Source organism: Ischnura elegans, chromosome 3 (genome assembly GCF_921293095.1).
Source record: "Ischnura elegans chromosome 3, ioIscEleg1.1, whole genome shotgun sequence".
In the NCBI taxonomy this organism is placed as follows: domain Eukaryota; kingdom Metazoa; phylum Arthropoda; class Insecta; order Odonata; family Coenagrionidae; genus Ischnura; species Ischnura elegans.
Genome location: NC_060248.1, coordinates 119,234,477 through 119,260,609, shown reverse-complemented (window position 1 = coordinate 119,260,609; position 26,133 = coordinate 119,234,477). Strand labels below are relative to the sequence as shown.

The window sequence follows — 26,133 nt, the reverse complement described above, 5'->3', positions numbered from 1 at the left end:
TCTGAATCCGCATCCGCTGCAGGGAAACTGTCCAAGTTTTTTACACTGTTCCTAAACCTCTGTCTTACCATGATGTAGTCTATCTGATATCTCCCAATATCCCCTGGACTTTTCCATGTGTACCTTTGCCCTTTGTGATGATTAAACCACATGTTTGTGATGAATAATTTGTTTCTCCTACAAAATTATGCTGCTCTCTCTCCCCTGTCGTTCCGTGACAGTCCCTGGCAAGAAAGTAAAATTCCCGTAAATTTCCACAGGAGAGTTATTCGGGTAGAGTAGTCATTTGATTTGACAAGTGGTGCCAAATTTTGTGGCCATTGGATACTTTCCTTGTTTTGTACTGTTTAGAGGCCTTAGAGCTCAATTTCTCCTTCTTTGTGAAATAAGTGGTATATCCTAAGTGTTGTGAAGATCCTATGAAAATTAGCGTTTTGATATACAGGTAAGTAGGTATGCTGTTACCTAGTGCAGAGGTGCTGAAAACAGAGGAGAATTAGGGGGCCTAAATGGACCTTACTGTGGGAAGGAGCATGGACAAATGGTTTCATCTTCCACGGCACGTTCAATTCATACATGCATATTCAATGTGCTTCTCTCTTGCTCGAGAATACTTAATTAACCCTTCTGGGTCAAAAAAAACCAACATCGGAAAATGAACTAACCACCTTGTTGGACATGACTAAATTTCTAGCCCAGCAAACAGTTGAGGATATTAAGAAGAACCTGTCCTTTAATAATCTTATTAACAGCCTTCAGCACTCAGTATACCTCTTCTGCATTTCATTCAATAATAAAGCAATGTAACAGCCAAGCTTTCAAATATTTATTTCAAATTAATGGGTTGAAAAATCAACTACCTTACACATTTTAAAATTAACTCTCATTTCACTAACTGTATTTGATATAACAACTACATATCTATCGAAGCAATGTGGAAAGAAGGGTTAAAAATAACACCAGCCAGAACTGTAACTAAAAGACCGGTGATATCTGCATTGGTAAGGAGAATGTACCTTTTCTCCCCCATGAAATATCCGCAAATATATAAAATTTATCATTTTGTAAAATCTCCTTTTAAATTGCTCTATCTCACAACTCAAAAATTTACAGTTTCATGACTTTATTTTCATTTTTGCAGCTTGGATGCCCTTCCCATCACTGCTTCCAGCACTATCAAAGTTTATTTTACAAAAACATCCTTTATACAGGTATGCAGCATTCTAAAGCTCATCATAGTATTCAAATCAAATATATATATGTATATACATATATTGTGCCATAATCATAAAGGCTTCCCATTCCACATTTCATTATTACACTGGATCAAAGCACATTTTGGAGCCAGGACATCTACCCGCACAGCATTTCCTGGATCCAGGACAGTCTCTATCCAAAGAACACATATTGCTACACACCCAGGGGCCAGCATTACGAGGACAGTTCCCTGGTTTATCTGATTGAGAAAAAAGTGAGAATGCAGTCATTAGGCATAAAATGCACAGAGAGGACAGACAAGATACTGTCATGTAAAGTCTAAGTTTTTTAAAAATTCTCTATTAAATAGTGGTACCAGATGATAACTCAGTAAATTCGAACTTTCAAAGGCAAAAACTCCGAATACAATGGAATGAAATTTCGAAGTAATTAAAACTAAATAATCTCAAAAAAAAAAAACATTTTCTTTTATTTGAAGTGATTAAAATTTCATCACTGTTACTCACCATTGATCAAGTCACCACCATGTACAATAACTATGAAAATTCAAAATGACAATTCCGCTAAAGATTAATTTGCAGGTTCTATAAAGCTGATAATATTTTATGAAATAAAGAACATAGAATGAGAAATTCATGTATGTAATTCATATTTTTTGCCTCTATAGATAGCATGATTAAAATAAAGGAAGTAAAATGCAAGAATCAAAATTAATTAAGGCATTATGTTAACCTTTATCCTCCTTGCATGTCCCTTTAGGGACCACTGAGACACACTTCATTTAAAATCGGCTTATAACGCGTTTCGTCGCTCGAGAGTTAAATGCTGAGCTGCTTATATTTTATACCCTAGCCCATTTAAATGCCCAACCATGCAGTGATACATCTGGGACTTAAAGCTGTCCTTTAAAGGTTAATCACTGAAAAACTGAGAAAAATTTTTGTCAACAACAGCAGCCACACTATCCCACTGACTTAGAATGATTTAATATTACACAGCTATCTTGTATGATATTGGGCACAATATGGTGGAAGTTCTTAATATTATTAAAATAAGACATTGCAATATTTCCACTGAGTTTATTACTACACAACATGTTTTGTCATCACAAACGACATTATCAAGTGTGACAAGTCTTAAAAAGTTCCTCCTTATATGTATCTTGGTGCTTGAAGGGAGGGGGTGAGGAGGAGGATGTGATTTGGGTGACCAGAAGTGAGGATATTGAAGGCTGTGGGGGAGAAGGGTCATTTTCAGTAAAATTCGTCAGTATCCAAAGGTTTTTTAAATTTCGTACAAACCCTTTCTACACAACCCAACAACACAACTCTTTCACACCATAGAAGAACAATAGAAGAAGGACACTGGGTCGACTACCCAGGAGAAGAAGATCATCTGGACGAGGACTCCATCCAGACGACCACAACGCGAAAGAAGACAGTTAAGGTGTGCGTTTAACCCTCACCAATCCTAGGACCTTTCTTCCTTCCTCCCCCACCCTACTTCTCTTCGAGACCCTAAAAACGACCCTTCTCCCCCACAGCCTTCAATATCCTCACTTCTGGTCACCCAAACCCCATCCTCCTCCTTACCAAGATACATATAAGGAGGAACTTTTTAAGACTTGTCACACTTGATAATGTCGTTTGTGATGACGAAACGCGTTGTGTAGTAATAAACTCAGTGGAAATATTTCAATGTCTTATTTTAATAAAATTACACAGCTACTCAGAGTAATAGGTTTAGAGTGGGGTGGTAATATGCCATCATGAAAATACTGGTTATGATTACAAATTACTGATAGTGTTACTCCATTGCTTGTTGGGCTACACTTTTATTTGATGTATTCATGTATGAACAATGGGTCTGAAACTTACAGGAATGCATAGGCAAGAATATAGCGGCCTTATCACCTCATAAAGAAATACCAATCACTCCTCATACAAAATCTCCAGCCTCACACATGATGTAGAGTTGTTTCAAATTTCATCGGAGACCAAACCTGATGACAGAGCAGGTGAATGATGAAACTCATCCACAACATATAATTTTTTGCAGACGTCATTATTGATCAAAAGTATCTCTAACAGAAAGAACATGCAACTTTGAGCTTATTTCAGATGGCATTAGCAATTAAAAAATTCCCTATGAGGAAAAAAGTCATTCGTCAGCATTACAACCAAAAACTGAGAGCCAGGCCTAGTTCAAGGCAAATAATTTTTCCCCAGTGGAATATTCATACACCAACTGCACTTGCACATGTCCCCATAGAGGTTCACCATTGGCTAGATCAGTGGTTCCCAAAGTGGGCGCCACCGCCCCCTGGGGGGCGTTGCTGTAGTCTATGGGGTCGAAAAGTGCCAAGGGGCCGGCAGGGGGCGCCAAAGGGTACTGACAATGTGACAAATGCAAAGGTTCTGTAACCTTCCTTTTGTCTTCGTTTTCAAGCTTTGCTTCTAAAGTTTACTTTGTTTCCCGCGTATGGAAGTAATTTGAACCGCGTGTTTTCTAAAATTTTCTAGTAAGAACGGTTGAAAAATATTTCCAAGCCTTTCTTGCACAAGGGAAACGTTTGAAGGGGTTTAGTCTCATTTGGTCTATCGTTAGTACAACTTCACGACATAGAGAAATTTGGCAGTAAAGTTCAGTGTGAATATAACGGTTGTGAATGCGGAGAGGAATCAAGTCATCTAGATTCGGTAGTTTTACACTAAATATTTACCAGAATAATCATTTTCCAAAGTCGGTTCCAGCGATATTAGGGAGGCTGTTATGGTAAGTGATTTTTCATCCTTCAGATGATATCGTAATAGTACTATTATATAATATTTTGTATTATTTTATGATGGCGAAATATATTACAAAAATAAAAACTGCCAGTATATTGTTTACGTTTTCATGAAATGGTACTAAATTATTCAAAATGAGGACCTTTTCTATCATACTTTGTATATATAAGATTAAATTTCCCCTTTGCTGGTTGGATATCAATTCAATAAATTCCCGGTTTACTAATCTAAGTCACCCAGTCACAATTTTTCTGCTATTGTGCATTTCCTTGGAGCATAGCTGTTTCATACTATGGGTAATATTCACAATAATTCTTTGAATAAAAAGAACGCATTGTAAATAATTCAAGAAATCGAAACCGTCGACAAAAGGAATAGTGCCTTAATCAGCTTAGGAAAATATATAGCCGCCAACGAAGATAATTATGAAATATGAGAGCCTTCAACGTTAATTAGCCATTATAACGGAATACTTAAAGGGAATCCAGCTCCTAAAAAACCGAAGCGCCATATAGTAAGTGGCTCAGATACAAAGGTATTTAATGAGGTGAGAAACTTAAAAATAATAGTAGTGAATTGTAGAAACATTCGTAAAAAAAAAACAGGCAGAGTTTTTAAGTATTTATTTTGCGCACCTTTAAGCACTTGCTCAGAACTACTACTCAGAACGGTGAGTTGGTTAAGCGAAGAGATCATCATTCATAGAGCATATTCGGGATACAACGGTAAAAGCTAATATAATGCAAGGGTTAAATAGCAGAACTCTGAGAGGATGCCTACCAAAAGGCAAAGAAATAGATGATTTTTTGTTAGTTCTGCCCAGAGTTGAAAACTGAGTGATCGCCTTCACAAGTCCTTATACATTGTAATTACAGCAGTCAATAAAATCAAAGCTATGCTCTTAATGATCGACTCTTTCGAGAGCTGTGTTATGAGAACGAAGAAGATTTTAAACGTTTGTTACTACATACGAAAGTTCGTTGGCTGTCAAAAGGCAATTGTATAAGGCGCTTCTATAAACTTTTTGACACTGTCGTGCAGTTTTTTGAGGAGAAAGATGCTTTTCTCAGCAACAACCTTAGAGATTAGGAGTGACGTTGCATTTTTGGCTGAACTTTGAGGAAAGTTTAATGAAATGAATTTACACTTGCAGAGAGACAACACAAATCTTATAAAGGCAAAATCTATGGTGACTGCGTTTATTTCCACGTTGATTTTATTTAAGTACAACATAGGTCGCCGCGAGCTTTATCAATTTCCTTCCCTGCTTGAGCTAGAAGAGCAAGCTGATTTATGTGATGATGATTAAAGCGTTTTTTACGACCATTTAGCTACCTTATATAAAAATATGACGCAAAGATTTGAGGATCTTCTTTTGTGGGAAATTCCAGACTTGGTGATTAATCCGTTTGTAGATATTGATGAAGTAGGGGTACTAGAGGAAGAATTAATTTTATTACAAAATGACATTGCATTGAAACCAAAGTTTAAGATAAATTATCAAGAGTTTTGGCTACAGAAGGAGATTTCCAATCGTTATCCTGCATTATGGATGGTGGTTAAAAAACTCCTTCTTCCATTTCCGACTTCATATTTGGTGGAAAGTGGTCTTAGTGCAGTCACTCATCTTAATTCCAAGCAGAGAAACAGACTTAAGGTTTGCAAACGCGGTGATTTAAGACTTCTGCTAAGTGAAATTAAACCGAAAGTTGGAAAATTTGTATCATGTCATCAAGCTATTCCTTCTCATTAAAATTTTATTTCATGGAAATATGTAATTAATTTTAGCAATAGAATCTTCTTTAATGACTTCTAGACCAAGAAAAACTATAATAAAAAGTCACTTAATTGTTAAAATAATTTTAACAAAACATGATTCGTCATTCCATTACTATAAATTGAAAATTTTCATGCTATGTAATTGCTTAATTTCAGTAAAAAAATGGCATATCAAATTTTAAAACAGTTTTCTTAAAGTTATTTATTTTTATGTCAAAAGTATATTCTCAGTTAAGTTCCTTTTAATGTGTATAAAATCATTTGCATAAATGATTAACAAAACTATACATCCATTGGTTTCTAAATAAATACTTAATTAGTCATATTTTAAATTTAATTATTACAACATTCCTCATTTGGTTAATTAGTATATGATTCTGATTATTATTTGAAAGATACCGATTCGGGGGGCATTGAAAATAGGTTTTCGGATCCAAGGGGGCGGTGGCTCGAAAAAGTTTGGGAAACACTTGGCTAGAGCATAGCTTTTCCTTAAAATATTGAGCATCCATCAGTAAAACATTTAGCTGATGTAATCAATTTCAAAGGAAATTTTCCTTGACAGCAAGACTCACACTGGTTTGGTGTGATGGGTGCTCTGATTGGAGGGATGCAGATGGTACCCCCAGCCGTTGTGGGGCAGCACTTGTGATCTATTGCAGTGCCGCAGTGAGCGTCAACTTGGCACTCAATCCTTCGGAAGGCTGCTGAAATGGTGGGTGGGCACACAACCTCTGTAACATTGAGAAAAAAGTGCTATTATTCACCACTACTACTTTCACTCGACCCATTCGGAGCTGCTAGTCTCCAATGGATGGCTCACCAGGTGGTGATTAAGGGCATGCTCTATAGATGTTGGTGGTGATGGGAAATAAAATGACCAGGGAAGAGCAAAATGAGCACTGCATATTTTCATTTAGGTATCAAATCATTGAAGACCAGAGGAGGGGAAACCAAGAGTAAAAACTCAGGACCTCCATACTGGGGGTTGTTCATAGTGTTAAAAACTGTACCTTGGAAATATTTGATTTTTTTAAGCCATTATGAACCACAGATCCAAAGGATTGTCTCTGAGCATGTATGAATTAATTACAAATTACAAACCAGCAACTTGGCTGGTAACGACAATGCTGAAGCATCGAAGGGAGAAAGAAGAAATAATAAGTGGATGTTCATGCCTGTTATCAGGCAGACATCAGTAGATATGGTAACATAGAATGTCTGCTTTGGGTATAAGAAAATGGAGAAAGAGGTGCATTATCATAAAGACCAGAGGGTGATTTTAGCACAAGGAGACGGCATCCTTACAAATGTACCCTTACAAATGAGGAAATAAAGATAACAATAGACCATGACTATGGCCATAGCATGCAGTGATACTTTCTCATATATTTTACAATTTTTAAATGTTTAAATTAATTTATAAAAATGATTTCACCGAACGTTAACTGGACCAAGCCCCCCTCCCTGCTTTTAGCGATCCACCAGAGTAGAGATCAGAGATAAAGAGAGGCAAACCATAAGGGTCGAAATTACCAAACTCATTTTCACAAACATTCTCACAGATGTGACCACCTATCATCACCGAGGTAAAACCAAGGAGTCAAACCGATGCTTTGTTCCAAATGGTAGCACCCTCAGTAAATGCGGTAAAGAGCACTATCTGAGAATTCAAACATATAACTTTTCTGGTATCTATTAGTTAAAAAAAGTATCAGGCAAAATCCAGCAACATTTTTCATGTTAAACAGATTTTTTTCAGGTAACAAGATTTTTTTTCATGGCCTAAATGCATCAGCAGGTAAATTGGTGGCATCATTGACCCCTGCCACATAGGCCAATGCTTCTCCTCTACTTCTTCACTGCACTAGGTTTGCTGTAGTTTACATACTCATGAGGGATTCCTTCCTTCAATAAATGCTTCTCTCGGAATCCAAGCTAATATGACATCAACAGCTCATGAAAAGTAGACTGCTGTGTTTGCGCTTTTTTATTAAATTAACCTTGAATATCTGTCACTTATCTTTCCCCTCCCTTCAGGGAATTCCCATGCATTTAGACTCATTGAAGAACCCCATTGGATTCTGTTCTAGGAGATTCGCTCAAATCAGGGCCATATTTATTTGAAAAAAGGCCCTGGGCTATTACAATTATGAGGCCCTTTCATCTCTCACTTACTTTGGTGCAATCTAACAGGGGCACAGCTGAGAATTAAGGCTAGGAGGGTTTTATGCACAACTAATATTTAAGGGTGTGTGGGTATTGCATACCCGCCACGGTAAGCAGGAGTTGTGGGAGCCCTCCTCCAGAAAAATTTTTAAATTAATGGTTCAAAATGGCGAGTTTTAATTTCTGAGGGATATTTGATTAATCCTAACACTATTCTATAAGTAATACTAATCCAATTAAGTAAAATGGATTAAACTTAAAAATTTCTCTCAGCTCTAGGGGGGGGTGGGTTTATCCCCCAAAACCCCCTAGCTGTGCCACTGCAATCTAGTATGTATATACAAACAAACTGGCCCAATATATTAATAATAACTGATATATTTTTATGCTTGTTTAAATTTCATAAGCATATTATTTCTCCTTGTTTTCCATTCAGTGTTTAACATGGCATTGTTTCTATAATAGTGTAATTTTTATTTTGCTAACAATTTTTTAATGTCATCCTCATACCCTGGGCTAATGCCTAGATAGCTAATAGGAAAATCTGGCCCCGGTTTCGATTAAAAGGCTGCCCCTAAGATGCAGTGGCCCAAAATAGCCAAATCTGCTTCATATACTATGGAGGTAGTTAGTGGAAGATCCAGGATAAGAACAAAAGGGGGCTAAGTGGGGATAACCTCCCAGCAGAAGAGGGGGTCCAAACAAAATCTTACCATTCCATCCAGTGTAAATTGGATACCCAAGAGGTGGGCTAAGCCCTTCTCTGGATCTGTCACTGGATTTTAACATACCAAAAGCATGTAAAATAGGCCGTAAGTTTAGGGCTAATTTGTGTTTTAATTCGTTATAGTGGGTATATTTACCAGAAATACTCTTGCACAAAGTGGCAACCTCCAAAATTTCGATTTTATCCAGTGTGACTTTTGCCCCAATGTGGAGGGGGTTATACCCCCCCCCAATAGATTTACAACTGGAGGTAGTCATTTGCTTACCAGTTTGTGGGTGAGTTGGTGGAGGGGGTGGCCACCGTGGTCGGGGCCGGGGGGGGGGACGAGGGAGGATGGGCCCGTGCCAGGGCCAGGAGGGAGGGCCGTAGGGTAAGGTGGGGGGAGGTGCGACGTAGGGTCCGTGGGGCATAGGAAAGTAGGGGAGGGAGGGCGGCATCAGATGCATTGGGAAGAAGAAGGGCCGTGGGGTGGTCCTGGGGGCGCAGCGCTTGGTGTGGCGGTGCGAGGCGAAATGGGATAGCAGGTCTATGCAGAGGCCATCGGATGAGTGCGGTGGGAAGCGGCAGCACTTGAGGCGCGAGGGGCGGCCGCAGTCCTCGTCCAGCACGCAGCGCCCCTGTTCCGGGGATGATCCGTTGAGATCGCCTTCCGCTCCTAGGCGATATTGAGAGAGGGAGCAACGAACGCCATGTTTTAGGGGTCCATTGTCCATTAATTACGTGAGGTGATTTTGGCGATATTTGGTATCGTACCCGTATTCGGATAAATGAGTGATGTCATCCGAATTCGGAAATACGAAATAACCCCCGTGGCATGATAGGCTGTTCTAAGGCCGAGGGAAATTTAAACACGTTGCATTGTCTTTTCTTTTCACAGTGGAAATAGAGGTGGATTCTGAGTGAAACGTTGCACCAGAGAAGGTGCAAGGGACGGTGACATGAAAGGTCAAAGAGGAAACCTACGGGGAATGTTCGTCAAGGGAGACAAATAGAAGAGGCATTAAATAAGGATAATCATATCCGCCGCCCTCTAATATAGCAAAAGAAGATTATACAGTTGACTTCTAAAGGTGCTGTTATCCATCCTGCATTTAAATGGCTTTAAGAAGAAAGTCGCTACCGTCGTCGCTGACGGGCAGAGCGTACGAATTTCACTGATAAAGAAACTACAATTAGTGCGAAAGATCCACGGAGAAAAATTCATTCGCCTTGACCGGGATTCGAACCCGGATCCCCCGATTTCCGGCCGAGTGCCGTAGCCAGTTAAGCTACGTTTACGTTTAAAAAGCATTTATTGCTTACTTTGGCACAGTACAATATATAAAAATTTACATATTTACATATTTTTTAAATATGCTTTAAAATCACTTACAGTTATACAAATATTTAGAATAGTTATATGGCACACCTTTATACATGCATTTTTATAAATATTTATATAAAAAAGAGAGTGAAGATATACATAGGCAGCACTATATAATAAGAAAAAGAAAGAGAGAAATGAGCCAAAGCAGAGATCACTTACTTTTTTTTTTAATTAAAAAACATTTTGCAACCACTCCTTCTGTTCCTTTGTAATATTTACAGTTTTGTTTAGAAATCTCACTTTTTCAATTAAACTATACCTGATGTCTCCTCTATAGTGTTTGCTAAAAACATAAGCAGCCACAAGTTCAGTTAAAATCTTTTTCTTCGTGCATGGGAAGAGTTGGAAATTCAATTTTAATAGATCCTCATCGTTAATTCTTCCCGTGCCGAAAGCATCGAATTCTTTATATATGTTTTTCAACGTTTGCCAAAATACATCGTGCTTTTCTTGACAACCAAGAACAGTGTGCGGTATGTCGTCATGCCTCCCACAATCCGGACACTCGTCCTCTGCTCGTAGACCTAGTCTCTTTCTCATGGCATTAGTCACCAGGCAGTCCGAACATATGCTGAACATTATGCCCGCCTCCCTCGCACCACTTCCCAGCCTGGAGTAATTTTCCCAGGTTCTGCTTGACCTTGTGTAAGGAGTCGCTTCCAGCTCCTCCTTTAGCACGCGCTCGTATATTTGTTTAGTGGACTGCAGAGTATTGTTAAATGCATATTTGTCCCCGAAATTATTTGCTTCGTACACGATTTTCTTAAAGTACCTCAGCCCCCTTGTTTTTTCCATGGAGTTAACCAATAAACGTTTTCTTTCGTTATCATCTGCGTGTAAGATCTTAGCGATATTTTTAATAGCTATTATCCGTGCCTTTATTGCTGTGTTGATTAGATTTAGACCACCCAGTTTTGGGGGCGCATATAGCCTTTTCCTTGCAACTTTTTGAAGGAAGCCGCTCCAAATAAATTTGTTCGTCATCTTTATAACGCTAGCGTTTACTCTTTCAGGCATTGGCCAGACGTGAGCCACATACCATAGGTTTGGGAATAGAACTTCGTTGAGTAGTTTTATTTTTGATGTAATCTGCGTGTTGTATTCCGCATAGCCAAATATGGTTTTCCGAATTTTTGCGGTTGCCATGTCCCAATTTTTATTAATGGTGACGGCAAGGTCTTTCTCCCACCATAGCCCTAATATATTTTGGCCATCGACTTTGTTCCAACCTTTTGTATCAGAAAACTCTATCCCTTTAACATGGATTAGAGCAGATTTGGACATGTTAATTCTCATGCCTATTGAGGTGTATTTTTCCATTATTCCACTTATTCTGTCTAGTTCTAAATTATTTTTTACAAAGACAGTGATATCATCGGCATATATACAGGATGCGTAACTTTTTCCACACCTCCTGATTCCGATGCTGTGTTTCAAGTCTATTATAAGTGGCTCCATTGCCAAAGAAAACAGCAACATAGACAACGGACACCCCTGCCGGACTGAGTTTTTAATCATAAAATTATCGGATAATTTGTTCCCTATTTTAATTTGAGATGTAATCTCATGATAAAGCGTTTTAATCATGCTTATAATTCCTTCTGGAAAATGTTTTTCTCTCATAATCTTAAAAATCCATTCTGTTCTGATGTTGTCAAAAGCCTTTTCTAGGTCAACAGTTAAAATATATAGTGAGTTTTCCTCTTCTGGCATGCTACTTAGAATAATGTCCCGGATTAAAATACAAGCGTCAATTGAGGATTTCCCTTCTCCCACTCCAAACTGATTCTCTAGGCCTGCGCCATTCATTATCATGGTCATTTTTTGGACGACAATATGGGCTAATATCTTATAGTCTGTATTTAACAGAGAGATTGGCCGAAATTCAGTAAGGTGCTTCGCGTTTCTCTTTTTGGGAACCAGTGTGATTAATGCATTTTTCATCCGCTCACACATTTCCCCATTTTTTAAGATGGCGTTAAAGACTGCACATAGAATAGGTTTCATTTGTTCCCAAAATGTGAGATAGAACTCATTAGGCAGACCGTCCTCCCCTGGAGCCTTTCCCTTTTTCAGCTTTAGCTTCACATCGTCTATTTCGTTTACTGTGATCGTTGCCTCGAAGCTCTTCGTGTTTTCGGGGTTGAGCTTGGGGAGGGGGGGGATAGGCGGCCCATCTCCGTCTTCCCATACCCCGTACTGATTATAAAGTCGACTGTAAAAGCTCGTCGCCTCCTCGAGCCGCTTTTCGGAGTCAACTAGCCCTCCCACTTCACCTCCACTCGCATTTTTGATTAATATCCGTATTTGTTCCAAAGTCAGAGCTTCTGATTCACTCGTATCGTACCCTCTCTCCCATTCCCTCGGGGCAAGCTTTTCCACCTCCCGTCTGTAAATTTCTTTTTTTAGTTCTTTAATTTCGAAATTTACAGTGGGTGTCCTGCAATTTGAATCTATCAGCTGTTGAAGCACCTCTCTATAAAATGCTATTACTTCATTTTTCTCTCTATAATAATCACTAGTTAGTTTTTTAAGTTTTTTTATAATACCTGCTTTAAATATCTGTTCCCACCAGGTTAAAATGTCTTTTTCGCTAAGAGCGTGGTTTGAGAGCCTTAATATTTCATATTCAACCTTTTTACAGAATGTTACATCTTTTAGTAAGTTGGTATTTACGCGCCAAATTTGTTCCTTCTTATTGTATGTCCTCTGTGTAACAAGGTCCAGTTTAATTTTAATGTGAATTGCGTGGTGATCTGAAATGGCAATAGGGGTCGTACTATATTGAATTAAATCATTTTTTAGTTTCTGTGATATAAATATGTAGTCGATTCTGGTTTTCGAGTGTGTACCTATTCTGGTAAATTGTAATCTGTTTTGAGCTGTATTTTTACCGGTGTCTATTGCGTCCATATTGCTGACTAGAATTTTAAATGTCTTGTTTATTGGGTATCGTATTTGCGTATTGTTTGCCGAGCTGTCCTCCCTCCTATATATAGCGTTGAAATCTCCCCCCATTATAGCCTTGTCCTTGAAAAGGCATGCGTAAGGCAGAATTTCGCTTGCCAGGAACTCTCGCATGTCCTTCCACATCCCACCTCCTGCAGGGGCATATACGTTAATAAAGTGCGTGTCCCCGATTTGCAGTGCAGTTATCCTCCCGGAGGCATGACGACGCACATTCGTTACCTCTAAAGACTTTTTAGTTAAAATTGCTGTCCCGAGAGAGGAGCCATCAGTATTGCCAAATATACAATAATGTTTGCTCTGCCAAGCAGTCGATTCTTTGTATTCTTGGATGAAGATGACGTCTGCTTTTAGATCATTGTACATAAAATTCTTAATAACATTGATTTTTAAGTTATTCGTAATACTGGCCACATTCAGTGACGCCACCGTTATCTCTCGTTTACTTGGAGAGGTACTCATTGTTGTATTTGAAAAAAGTTCTTTCTAATGTTGGGGAAACAAATAGAAACCGTTTGCATGACAGCTTCGGTATTTAAAGAAAAATATTCAAGAGAAAAAATGTTCAAATTTATAAAGTAAGGAATAAAAGTAAAGTCTGGTCCTCGGCATGGTTCATATAAAACAACTCTGATTATCAAAGCAAGGGTTATTTGACAATTTAAATGCATAGTTATAATCAAAGCAAAGCAAGAGCTATTTAAATTAATTAACGTTAGATTTACAAAGACTTTGGAGGAATTATTATCCATAATTTTTTATTTTTTTTTAATTGGACGATTTTTTTTATTCCTTTTTGTGCTCACCACCCTGGATTCTGATGCCTCGTTTTCTAAGCCTGTCATTCCACTTCTTTTTCTTTTTCTGTGTGAGGTCCTTCCCAAATAGTTTTTTCGCGACTGCGGCTGCAGTTCTATTCGTTTCGTCATCCTCTGAGGGGGTGAGGGCCGCGTTATCACTAGAGCCCATCTCCTCGTCGTCTCGCTGCGACCACAGCCTGCTTGGACCTGGTTGTGTAAGAAAGGAAGAAAACACTCCCTCCCCTCCCACCCCCCCAACGGCCGAGGACGTTTTTTCTTCTTCCAGCACTTTCATATTGTCATCACAACCTCCCTCCCTCAAATCCATGATTTCGGTCGAAACCACAGTGCCTGAGGCATTCATTAAAACATTTCCTCCCTCCCCTTCACTTATGATTTCCACAATTTTACTATCGGGTTTTCCCCCCTTCACTACAACATTTCTCTCCAACACTACTGCTTCTTCCGTGTCCGTCTCGGTTGAGGAAACAAGCACATTGCTGTCGTTGTTTATGCCGTTGGATATATTTTTCTTACGTTGCCTATTTCTCTTTTTCTCCTTTTTCTTCACTTCCACCCCCTCTGTTGGACTCACAGCACTTTCGCCGTTATTTTGCGAAACATTGCCCCCACTTTCAACCGATTTGGGCGTCTCCTCCGCCACTTGTACTACCCCCCCGTCTTCTACTGGGATGTCCATCCTCTCCTCGTCGTTCTCATCTTCTCCCCCCCCCCCAGAATTTTTAAGTGCATTAGCGTATGACGGTCCCGCCTTCGTTTTGGGGCACTGTAGCCTCAAATGATCTTCACTCCCGCATCTTGAGCACGTCAACTTTTGCCCGTCGTAATGAATGACAGCGCGTTCACCTTCAATACTAATGACACTTGGTATATTTTCAGTGAGGGACATCTTAACGGTCCTAGTGCCCGTCAAAGTGCCCTGGTGTAACCCATCGCCGGCCCACCTATTTTCCACATACGCGAATATTTTTCCATATTTGGACAATGCAGCTTCCACTTGCTCACGTGACACCTCGAAGGGTAGTTGACACACTTTTACGTACGTATATCTCTCGGAAATAGACTCGCACCACCAAGAGAACCTTTGGGGGCCCTTGGTCGGGAACTGGAATTTTTCACCCGCTTTCACCATAATCCTTTCGAAGGTAGTCTCTTGCTTGACTTTGACGAAGATCGACTTCCTTGCCGGACCCAGCCTGATTCCGTATATTTCCTCTGTCTTCAGCCCGAGGTCTCCACCGAGCAGTTGGTGGACCTCAAGGACTGATGGCGCCTCACTCACACTCTCTATGTTGACACGGAGAGTGTTCTTCTTCTCAACTGGCATTGTGACGGCTCGCTCTGCGTACACCGACACGAAACACTGTCCGCACACCCCTGGTACAGGGGTGCAAACCCACAAAAAACAAAGCTTTTGCCTTCAACCGAAAGGCAAAGCACTCCACCGGGAACGCAAAAACCACGTTCCCGGCGATCAAGGGCTCGATCGCCGGGAAAAAAAACCTCGGTCGCTGACTCACAGATAGCTCCGAAACACGTCTACTCCGTCCGAGCTACCGAGGCGTCATTCTTTCCTGTGGATATTTGCGGACACTACCGGACCCCATTGCGGGTGACTCCCGTAAAAGGTAACACCGCGGCTAGTCCCGGTATACTTTAAACAAGCTATAATTAGGGTTATTAACCAAATAGGTACATGTGTTCTTAACGATGTTATCCATCAAACTTATAATTTTTAAATGTTAACCCTCGCGATTGTAAGTAAAATGCAGTAGACACAGAAAATAATTTATATAAGGAAGCAATTCATTAAATGATGGAACTCATCTTCATATGGAGCATGGTAGCTATGGCAGCGAGGCTTGGACATTGACAGGTGCAGAGAATTCAAGAGTGGGAGCACTCCAACTGCGGTGCTACCGAATAATGATGAAGATAAAATTGATGGACCGAATAGGTAATGAGGAAGTACTCACAAGGAGACATCGCCTAAGTGATGTTCAGGATCTGAATGCGGAGGATTGTCAGAAGAGTGGGAGAAAATAGAAATCTTCGAAAACCCTTAATAAGAACACCAAGACTAATTAGACATAGACAATAGATGGTATAGGAAATGGTAACAAGATGGTAACAAGAACTCAAAGGAAGACACAAGCTGTCGCCTTCCATAGACCATTTTATGCATATATGGACTGGCAGTTTTTTACGAATAGGAAAAAACATCATTGAATAGCAAAGCCGCACAAAATATTCAGACATAAAAATGACAATAAAATATCAATAATAAAGCCCACAACCCATATTGTGATTGAAACTTTCATGACACGGGGTGATCTCAAGAATACTAATCTCTACATAGCTCCGAAAGGAAAGAAAAATCCAAATATATAATTTCTACACATGACCAATTACACATAACGCGGCCCTTGCATGGAGCGGCCTATTACGTGAAGAAAAAATTAAGAAAGCTGAAATTAATAAAAATAAATGAATTTAATAAATGTTTTTGTTCAGAAGAAACATCATAAAGTACGATTTGTATAATATTAGAGGCTTAAAAACTATTACTGAGGTCATTAAAAAAATTGCTCCGATTACATGACTTTCTCCGACTCATGACATGACATGATTACATGAAGGAAATCTCCAAAATCGAGATACCTGAGGATCGAGGATTGCTAAAGTGCACTGTTGACGTAAGCCTGCAACTCACACAGCATAGCAATCTTACGCAATAATTAGTTTAAATTTTAGCGGAGATCTAAAGTCATGACATGGGGGACAAATACGTCGAAAGTGCATTAACTCCGAAAAACCACGGTACGTCACCCTAGGTGGATCGAAAGTGGCGGTAAAAGTATTTTCGGCATCATCAAACATTAGTAATCGTATAATATCTCGACATTAATATCTAACTCCGCTGCAATTGGAGATTTAGGAAATAAATACTAAAGATATTTTAACTTTTTTCCAGAAAAATTCTTACAAACCACTCCAGCAGCTCGATTCTGTAAATGTGATATCTGTGCTTCGCGTGCTTCGAACCACAGTGGAGTTCACACGCCCCTCGCCGTGAAAGACGTTCAAGCGATCCTGCAAGCCTGTGTCGTGAGATGTTTGACGGATTGCGAACGATCACTTCAGTATCTTATGTTGGTAGCTGTGCGGATGCGAGGAACGAATCAGAATCTCCGACACAAACTTACTTCAGCGGCCAACTGCAGCTTCAGTTACCATAGAGAAACATATACCGTGGAATAATCACTCCCAAAGTAAATAATACTTCCTTACTCGATTTTGAGTGAGGTCTTTTCTTTTAAAAGTACCTATTATTGATAAGTTACGGTTGCTTAATTAGTTTATAGCTATCATCTGTATATTACCTCATTTATATGTGGCCAAGTGCTGCGTATCAAAGCCAATTATCACGTAGCAGGCTCGTAATTGCACAATTAGCACAAATTTTCTCATAATATGGAGCAAATGCTTACGCGAAATGAGAACAAGTGTTATTTTATTATTTAATAATGGTTCATTCTCGTTTGCGTTTGAGCCTATTATGTCAACAGAAAAAAGAATCATGTTGGTCGTGTTACTGAACGTCGGCAGCAATAATGCATGTAAGAGATGAAATGGATGATTAATTTTTACCTTAACGTACTAAATCATGCCCCGGCAAGCCACATAAACGTCTACGAATTAATAGTGGTGTGAGCTCAGTGACAATATCCATCGCAAATCCTCGAGATACGCGGGACAAACCTCTTCAATCCTCTTCCCGCATCTCGAAGGGATTGTTGATATCGCGTATCTGCCGCTGAAGTATGTGCATCTATTGCCTCGGTCGACATTGATGCTCATGCAACAGTAGCGGAGCTATGTAAAGAGCTTCCATTCTCATTAATAAAAACAAATCGAAGGCTTGAACTTACGAAACAAATATTAAATAAATCTGTTAACATTCAATACCGTACAATACTTTTACCATTGGTTCTACTCCAAATTATTATGAACATTAAGTTGTGAGTGTTTGACTTGTACATTCTAGCAGATGCACAAATATAAGATAATTGTCAAACCCTCAGCGCAAAGTTTAACTTCTCACCAACTTCAATCGCAATAAAGGCCAATCAATTAAAATAGTACGCGGTTGTAAATTTAACTTCACGCATTTCTTTTAATTGTTTTTAATACATATTATTTATGGGAAGTGACAATATAAAATAGCCACCATCGTAATTAATGAATAATGTGCTATTAATTATCAATCACAGCGTAAATTCATAATTAAAAATTAGAGCGCATTGCCGCGACGAAGCTACCACGGGCCCTCTTGGGCGTGAATACTTTCACGGACGCGGCTGTGAGAGTGACGTCACTAGAAAGTTTCAGAATCGCTCCAGCGTGAAAGCCGTGAATTCATTGACGAAATCCGCTTGTGACGGCCATATCACATTTACAGAATCGAGCTGCTGGTCCCGTGGATAATCGCGAAAGCATGGGTGACTGGTAGATACAACCATGAGTATGGACACTGACCTCGAAGGTGTGGTGACGCGAGGCAGACGCTGAGCGTTCCATTCATCTCGGCACATTTGCCTCCCTGCAAACAGTCGGAATCAAGTTGGCATCTTCGAAGTGCTTCCAAGGGAGGGCAGCTCTCCATAATTTCGGCTAATCAAAATATAAGAAAGAGATACATGGTCAAAATGGATTGCTTGGATAGAACATGGTTAATGGCAGCAGCTCTACACTGGATTCAGCTACGTATCATAAGGGGAGCAATTTATTTCTATAATTAGCATAATAATAGCCGTAGGTTAAAAACAAAAATTATATTAGGACTAAAAACTATATCGTACACTAAGAAACCAAATATATAATCCTAATTGTTATGGAGGTTGCAAACATGAATTATTAATGCATTTTAAGGTCACCTAAAACATTTTACGGAGCAAACACTTCAACTCATTGCAAGAAATAAATATAAATGCATAAATAAGAGAATATATGAAAATTTTAAGACATCAATTTAATGAAATTATGAAGCCATTTCTTATAGCAGACAATCAATCATCTCTCAGATAGAATCATCGCTTTCGCCTGATTTTTAGGAGATGAATATTCCCTACAGTAGAAGGCATTATAATTGGTGTTGTAAATTTAGGAGGACAATTAATATTGAACGTGATTTGATCTTCAAAGATACAAAAACTGCGCAATTCTTATAATTAATTTATATTTATGAGAGGCTTGCGTTTTTCCCCAATCAAAAATTGAAAAATTGTTCATGTCGAGTTTGGCACTGAAGCAGGTCCATCATCCACAAAAATGTTTCTGTAGTAAAATAAATGAGAAGTTGATACTTCATTTCATTAGAGGTCCTCGAGATAGTTGCCAAGTCACCCTCTGACTTGTCGAATATAAAGATGACTTAATTTGGTATCGGGACCGGAAAGAATTTACTTTGATACTTAAGCCCTAAATTCAGTCGGTTGTGACTCAATTTATCATGCAATCATTATACGTTTGTTGATCACACACTGCGCCAAATACAATACTAAAAATAATCAATTTACTTCGGAAAAGAAATCATTTTTCCTGTTTGTAGGTAGCAACATTCTCCGGATTCTCAGCTGACACTTTGAAAATGATAAGATCTCAAAAATATCTAATTCAAAGCAAACAAAACGCATCAATGATAAATTATGAAGAAATGGGAGAAAATATAATTACCTCCATTGCACTCATTGGAGAGAAAGACCCAGAAGTAGAACACAGTCGATACAACTGCATAACGATACGGAAACCATGAGCAACCTTAAAAAAATAATAATGCAATTGTTAGAGATTTTACCACAAAATTTGACTTGATTCTCGCTATTCACTGTATCCTCCTATTGTACCATAAAGGCTTAGAATACGTCATTCCCCTCATGGCCACGTTGTGAATTACCAAAATTTTGTAAGAGTAAAAGGGTCTTCAATATCTTATTTAAATTCTGTGTTATTGTCAAATAAACTTACAAAAAAAGAAAAGAAAAGGTAAAAAAAACAGGGTAAAATACCATAAAAATAAACTAAATTTATCAAGCACAATGTTAACGAAATACTGATCATCTTTCTGACTACCAATCCCTTGGGAACCTGCTCGTCACATCATGGCAGTACCCAGAATCTAAACTGGGGGGCGGGTGGGGGCAAATCTAGCTGTGATCGTTCAAGTTGTAACTTTTTTGCTCAGAAAAGATTAATGAAACCAAAATTTTAAGGAAATTATGGTAGCAATTTATCAGTTTCTACCTATGATTATTTGCTTGAAAAAAATAATGATTTTTATTTTAGTTCCATGTCTCATACTAATATCATTTTTCTTCGAAATGAAATTTTTTTTCATAATTTTTGTTTAGACAACCTGCCCCTAAGCTGCATTAATGCTCGAATCCACAAGGGTAAAAGCATCCGCCTACATGAGGATTCGAATAATAATTTCCTGTCCATTGATTCCGCAAAACAGATGACAAGTAATAAAATTGACAAGAATATTCTGGGCATAATCTGGGGACCTCAGCTCGAGTAACGACCAATGTCATTATAATTCTCCGTGCTTAAGACCATTCTCGGATACTACGAAATGAGGGCAGGGAAAGGCATGGTAGGAGTTCTTAACTCCACGCAAAATACTGTAAGCAATAGTCCACCTTACACGATGGTAACAACGCGCTAACGTATCCCCGTCTATTTCTCAAGAACTTAGAGTGACTGCGTATTTTCTCAGACATTCCTTGTATACCAACTCACCCATTGTCGAGCCTCAGCTGCTGACAAAAGATCACTGAAGTCACGCATCAAAGTCACGGTATAAAAGTACTAGATTGAGCAACCGATTCTCGCGAGTAAAGAAATGAACTAATTAAGGAAATAAATGTATCTTACAAATCCGAGAACCACGCAGGCATACGCCGAAAAATATTACCACAACGTTGCCTATTTAAAAAATCAGTCGTGACCGCAATTAAATTCATTTAACACACTTCCTCGTCACCCCATACCTAACGGTTATGCGTGAATGATCTTGATACGCAAGGCTAAGACTATTGATATCAAGCATTATGACTCCAAATGTTGATTGCAGCTGGCTGATGCTGTCCGCGCAATTCATAGGTGATTAGTATTGACTACTGATATGAAAAAGTTAAAGTCACAATATCCGTTTGTGCTCTAAACTGAAATCCATATCTTAATCTCAGCACTCGTCCGAAGCAACGCAACGCATGAGGGACCAAGGAGGGGCCCTTTGACGGATGCAACACACCAGGGCCGGGACCCAGTGCAAAAAACTGATTCACCGAGTCACCCATGGAGGGGACGGAGTTCGAAGGAAAGAAGGAGGGGGGCGCCGCGCCGCCGCGATAGGAGCCCGTCGAGGCCTCCGCGGAGAGGATAGGAGTGTTAGGTAGGGGATAGGGACAAACCTGCGTTACCATGGGGACAACGAGGCCCTCTACTAGCGAAACCATTATTTGATTTACCAAAGAAATTGGAAGATTTTTTAATTAGGAGAAAAATCCAAAGATCATTTCGTTGGATACTCGTCCTAAGCAAGAAATGAAGGCCCAGGGGAGCCCTTTGAGGATACAACGCACCGGGGTCGGGACCCAGTAATTCAACTGATACACCCGATCACCCGGAGAGGGGAGTGCAAATGGGAAGGAAAAAGGAAAGAGACGCCGCCGCGATAGGAGCCCGACAACGGGTGGGTCTGGGGTGGGGAAAGGGTTGGAAGGGAAGGGACGGGTTAAAACACCTTACCGCTATAGAAGCGGAAAGGCCCACTAACTAGCGAAACCTGGAATCAGCCATTAATGTGCCAACGATTTTGGAGGATTTTCCTATTTAAGAGAGAAACCCACCGATCAAATCGTTGGATTAATTTCTTGCCCGAAACACTATGAAACAATACCATAATACTCCAACCAAAGCCTATGCAAAAAAGAATAAATAATAACGTGAAACAAAAAAACACCGTCGTCTGCCACGCGTAATAAGTGCAGGCATATGATTTTAAATCACCAGTGTTTTGGAATAATTACATGTCAGGTTGAAACTAATTGCCGACAGTTAATAGAAAATGTACATTACGATGCCCCAAATTGGCGGTCTTTGATGAGAGAGTATGTGAGCCAGAAGACTTCATTGCGAAAGTGTGCAAAGGATGGAGGCATTACGACATCTCTCCTTTTTTTTAGAATTCATGAAGTCTGAAAATATTTAACTTCATTAACGGCAATGCAGCGCAAAAATCAATTGCTGTAATTGTCCGCACCTCAGAATTGATATTCATGTATATCTTTCAGAACGACACGAAGAACATTATATTAGAACCCCGCTAAATTTCCAGGTCCTACAGAGACGATAAATTATGTAACATATTTTGCTGAACGTATGGATGGGTATGGAGACTCATTTTTCCCGCGAACAATAGGTGCTTTACAGAACTTTGCTAAAGCATTTCCTTTTTATTTGTTGACAGCTGATGGCATAACACCCCCCGCCACACGCGCCAATTGAGGCGGCTTGCGGGACGGTATGCATGTGTAGATGGATATGAATCCAATTACGATTTTAATTGAAAAATTCCAAAGGAAACAGAAATCTATAAGAGATTCCGACTACCCAACTCGCCTCTATTCAATTTAATTTAAAAAATTAGGCATAGCGATGAATAAGAATTATTGAAATCGTAGGTACTACCTGCTACTACGTATTTACAGCTGTGCATAGCTTCCTCGGTACTGACGCATTGTAAACAATGCACCAACGTAATTCTTCGTTAAAACTTTCGCGGGTACTCGTCATGCTGCATAAAAACTTTTGGGCTAAGTCGCCGCGTCAATTTTTGGTTGGCCCCAACGTTTTCCGACCGATGCTGGTCTGATCGAAGGGAAGATTCCCTTGAGAAAGCGACTAGCATCGGTCCGGAAACGTTGGGGACACCCAAAAATTGACGAGGCGACAGCACGAAAGTTTTTATTTGACAATACACCGACGTTTTAATTTTTCCCGCTTGGCTTAGTAAAATGTTGTCATTATGACTAATTCAGTGCTTCCTGTCAGACGAAAGCATTACAATAAAGAAAAATGATTCAGAGAAATCACTAAAGTTATTTTTCTGGCATCTAATTAACCATAAAAAACATATTTGGGCCAAAAATAACGGTAGAATTTCTTCAGCCTTTCATTGCAGAGAACACAATGATAGCGTAATTTGTTTCGCAGAAAAGTTTTTGCGGACGGAGCGGTTTCGTTAGGCAGCCATTAAGATAAGAGTGCAATCACCTCATTGCTCTTTTTCCCCTAGACCTTATCTTTTCGAGGATGGAGTGCGTTGCTCTTTTGCGACAGTAAGCAGATAAGTTTGATGGTATCTGCCATGAGACAACTTTTTAAGCGAAATGTTGGACTGACTTTGAGCCACCAGTCATAGCCATTTGTATAGGGATAATATTTGGGAATTGCTTCTATGAAGTGATTAGACACGTACGATATTTCTTATTGCTATATAAAAAACAATATATTTAAAAATTGAATAAGTGTATGGAGTAAAGATACAGGGTGTGTTCCGAAAGCGATGCATTTATTTTTTACAAAGTAATTAATTAAACGGATTTGGAAAAATACTTTAAATCCTTCAATGTGCTGTCTTTGAGCCTCTGCTCAAATTATTCCAATTCTACAAAATTTTTTCCAATGACTCTGCCATGACTCGTACGCACCCTGGAAGGCTTCTTCGAAAACCTCTCGCAAGATCTTCGTCACGGCAGACTGTGTCCCTTCTACGTACGAAAAATGCGTTCCTTGCAGGGCTGCCTTAATCCGAGGGAACAGAACATAGTCTGCAGGAGCGTCTTCAGGACTATAACACGCTTCAGAACTTTAGATTGGGTCATTTTTATGCCTTATAGGGCGAGAACCTCATCCTGGCCCTCATTCGGGGCCTTTAACCACTTCAACACTTGTAAGTAATACAGAGCCTTTTCCCCGTAAGCCTAAAAAATCATTTTGTTAGTGTCCTCGGGAGATTTTTTTCAGTTGAGCACAAAAAGGAAACGTTGCTCGATGGTCGATTCATTGATACGGTCAGCGCGCAGAGGTTTACAATGCGAAAGATCTTTATCCCTTAGCCATACTGAGGAATTTCATTTTATGTTGATATTAGTGCAACTTAATAAGAATTCAGCTGCACGTAACAGGCATTCTCTTTGTGACGTTTCCCGTCTGCTAACCGAAAGCCGTAAAACAATAATTTCGATTCATACTACAATCTATGTGATTGAAATCGAAATCCCCCTTCGGTAGAAACGGATGGCTAACACGAAAGTTTCGTATTCAACTTTGTCTCGTGTACCTTTTCGAGATAGCGATTGAAAATGACAAAGTATCCTGTAATATCGGAGACAACTCTCACGCCTTGAAATTTACACAAACGAGTATTTTGGATTAGTATTGACTCTGTAACCAGTTCGTGTCGGCTAGCATTTACTAATACTTTATTAATGTAATACCGTATTATATGTCAATACTATTTCCATGTTCGTTAGTGATATATGAAATAAGAATATTCAAATTATTTTCTAGCGGAACAGCGTGATCGGAATTCGTACATTTTGGTGTATATTCTCGTCGGAACTCGCATCTTTGACTTTGTATAGTCGGTATCACGCTAGGTTTACAATGCAAAGGACCTTAATCCCTTAGCCGAATGATCTTGATATGCAGGTCAGAGGATATTGATATCAAGCATTATGACTCCAAATGGTGACTGCAGCTAGATAATGCTGCTCGCGAAATTCATAGGTAATTAATATTAACTAATTATTTGATAAATTTGATATATTTGATAAAGGCATGATATCCGTTCGTGCTCTACATTGAAATCTACATCAAATTTAAAATCTAAATATATAATTTTACACTTGCGGAAACAATATAAAAACAATATCTTACACGCAAAATTTATTCCAAACAAAAACATGGGAACTGTCTGGAATAAAACAAAATCGCCGATATTGCATTATAAGTATAGGTATATGATTTTCAATTACGGTTGTTTTGGGATACGTATACGTTAGGTTTGATAGGGATCGCTGGCAGGTAACGAAAAATATGCAATACGATGGCCCAATTTGTCGGTCTTAGCCGAACGAGAATCTGAACTAGAGGACGTCCATGGCGAAAACCTAAGGTATGAATGGAGGTATAACGTGGTACCTTCCCTTTTTAGACTTCGAGAAGTTTCACAATTTTTACCTTCACCAATGCGAATTCAGCACAAAAATCTATAGATATTATGATCCGACCCTCAGGATTGAAGTATTTAAGTACCTATAGAGGAATTGAGACTGAATATCTTTCAGAACGATGCGTAGAACATTATGTTAAAACCACACAACATTTCCAGGTCGAAAAGAAAACAATTAAGTAGCAGATTCAGTTTTACGAATGGCTAGGCATTGGAGTTCCTTTTTCCCTGGAGATGTAAAAGATTTCATTATTGCATGGTGGAATTTCGTCAGAGGATTTACTTTTCCTTTGTTTTCCTTTTTACCGAAGAGTGATTTCGATTTCAATCACATAAATTGTAGTATGAATCGATATTCTTGTTTTACGGCTTTCGGTTAGCAGACGGGAAACGTCTCAAAGAGAATGCCTGTTACGTGCAGCTGAATTCTTATTAAGTTGCACTAATATCTACATTAAATGAAATTCCTCAGTATGGCAAAGGGATTAAGGTCCTTCGCATTGTAAACCTCTGCGCGCTGACCGTATCACTGAATCGACCATCAAGCAACGTTTCCTTTTTGTGTTCAACTGAAAAAATCTCCCGAGTACACTAACAAAATGGCTTACGGGGAAAAGGCTCTGTATTACTTACAAGTGTTGAAGTGGTTAAAGGCCCCGAATGAGGGCCAGGATGAGGTTCTCGCCCTAAAAGGCATAAAAATGACACAATCTAAAGTTCTGAAGCATGTCATAGTCCTGAAGACGCCCCTGCAGACTATGTTCTGTTCCCTCGGATTAAGGCAGCCCTGCAAGGAACGCATTTTTCGTACGTAGAAGGGACACAGTCTGCCGTGACGAAGATCTTGCGAGAGGTTACCGAAGAAGCCTTCCAGGGTGCGTACGAGTCATGGCAGAGTCATTGGAAAATATTTTGTAGAATTGGAATAATTTGAGCAGAGGCTCAAAGACAGCACATTGAAGGATTTAAAGTATTTGTCCAAATCCGTTCAATTA

General features: G+C 39.3%; 1 protein-coding gene across 1 annotated transcript; it reads right to left on the bottom strand.

Moving 5' to 3' along the window:
• Nucleotides 1–1,316: 1,316 nt before the first annotated feature.
• LOC124155262 (chitin-binding lectin 1-like) lies at nucleotides 1,317–21,143 on the bottom strand. Its single transcript, XM_046528981.1, has 6 exons — nucleotides 20,638–21,143; nucleotides 19,573–19,656; nucleotides 18,376–18,510; nucleotides 8,948–9,337; nucleotides 6,362–6,520; nucleotides 1,317–1,456 (listed from the first exon to the last, which is right to left on the bottom strand). Exons 1-6 carry the CDS (start codon nucleotides 20,639–20,641, stop codon nucleotides 1,317–1,319), a joined length of 912 nt encoding a protein of 303 aa, XP_046384937.1. The 5' UTR covers nucleotides 20,642–21,143.
• Nucleotides 21,144–26,133: the final 4,990 nt, after the last annotated feature.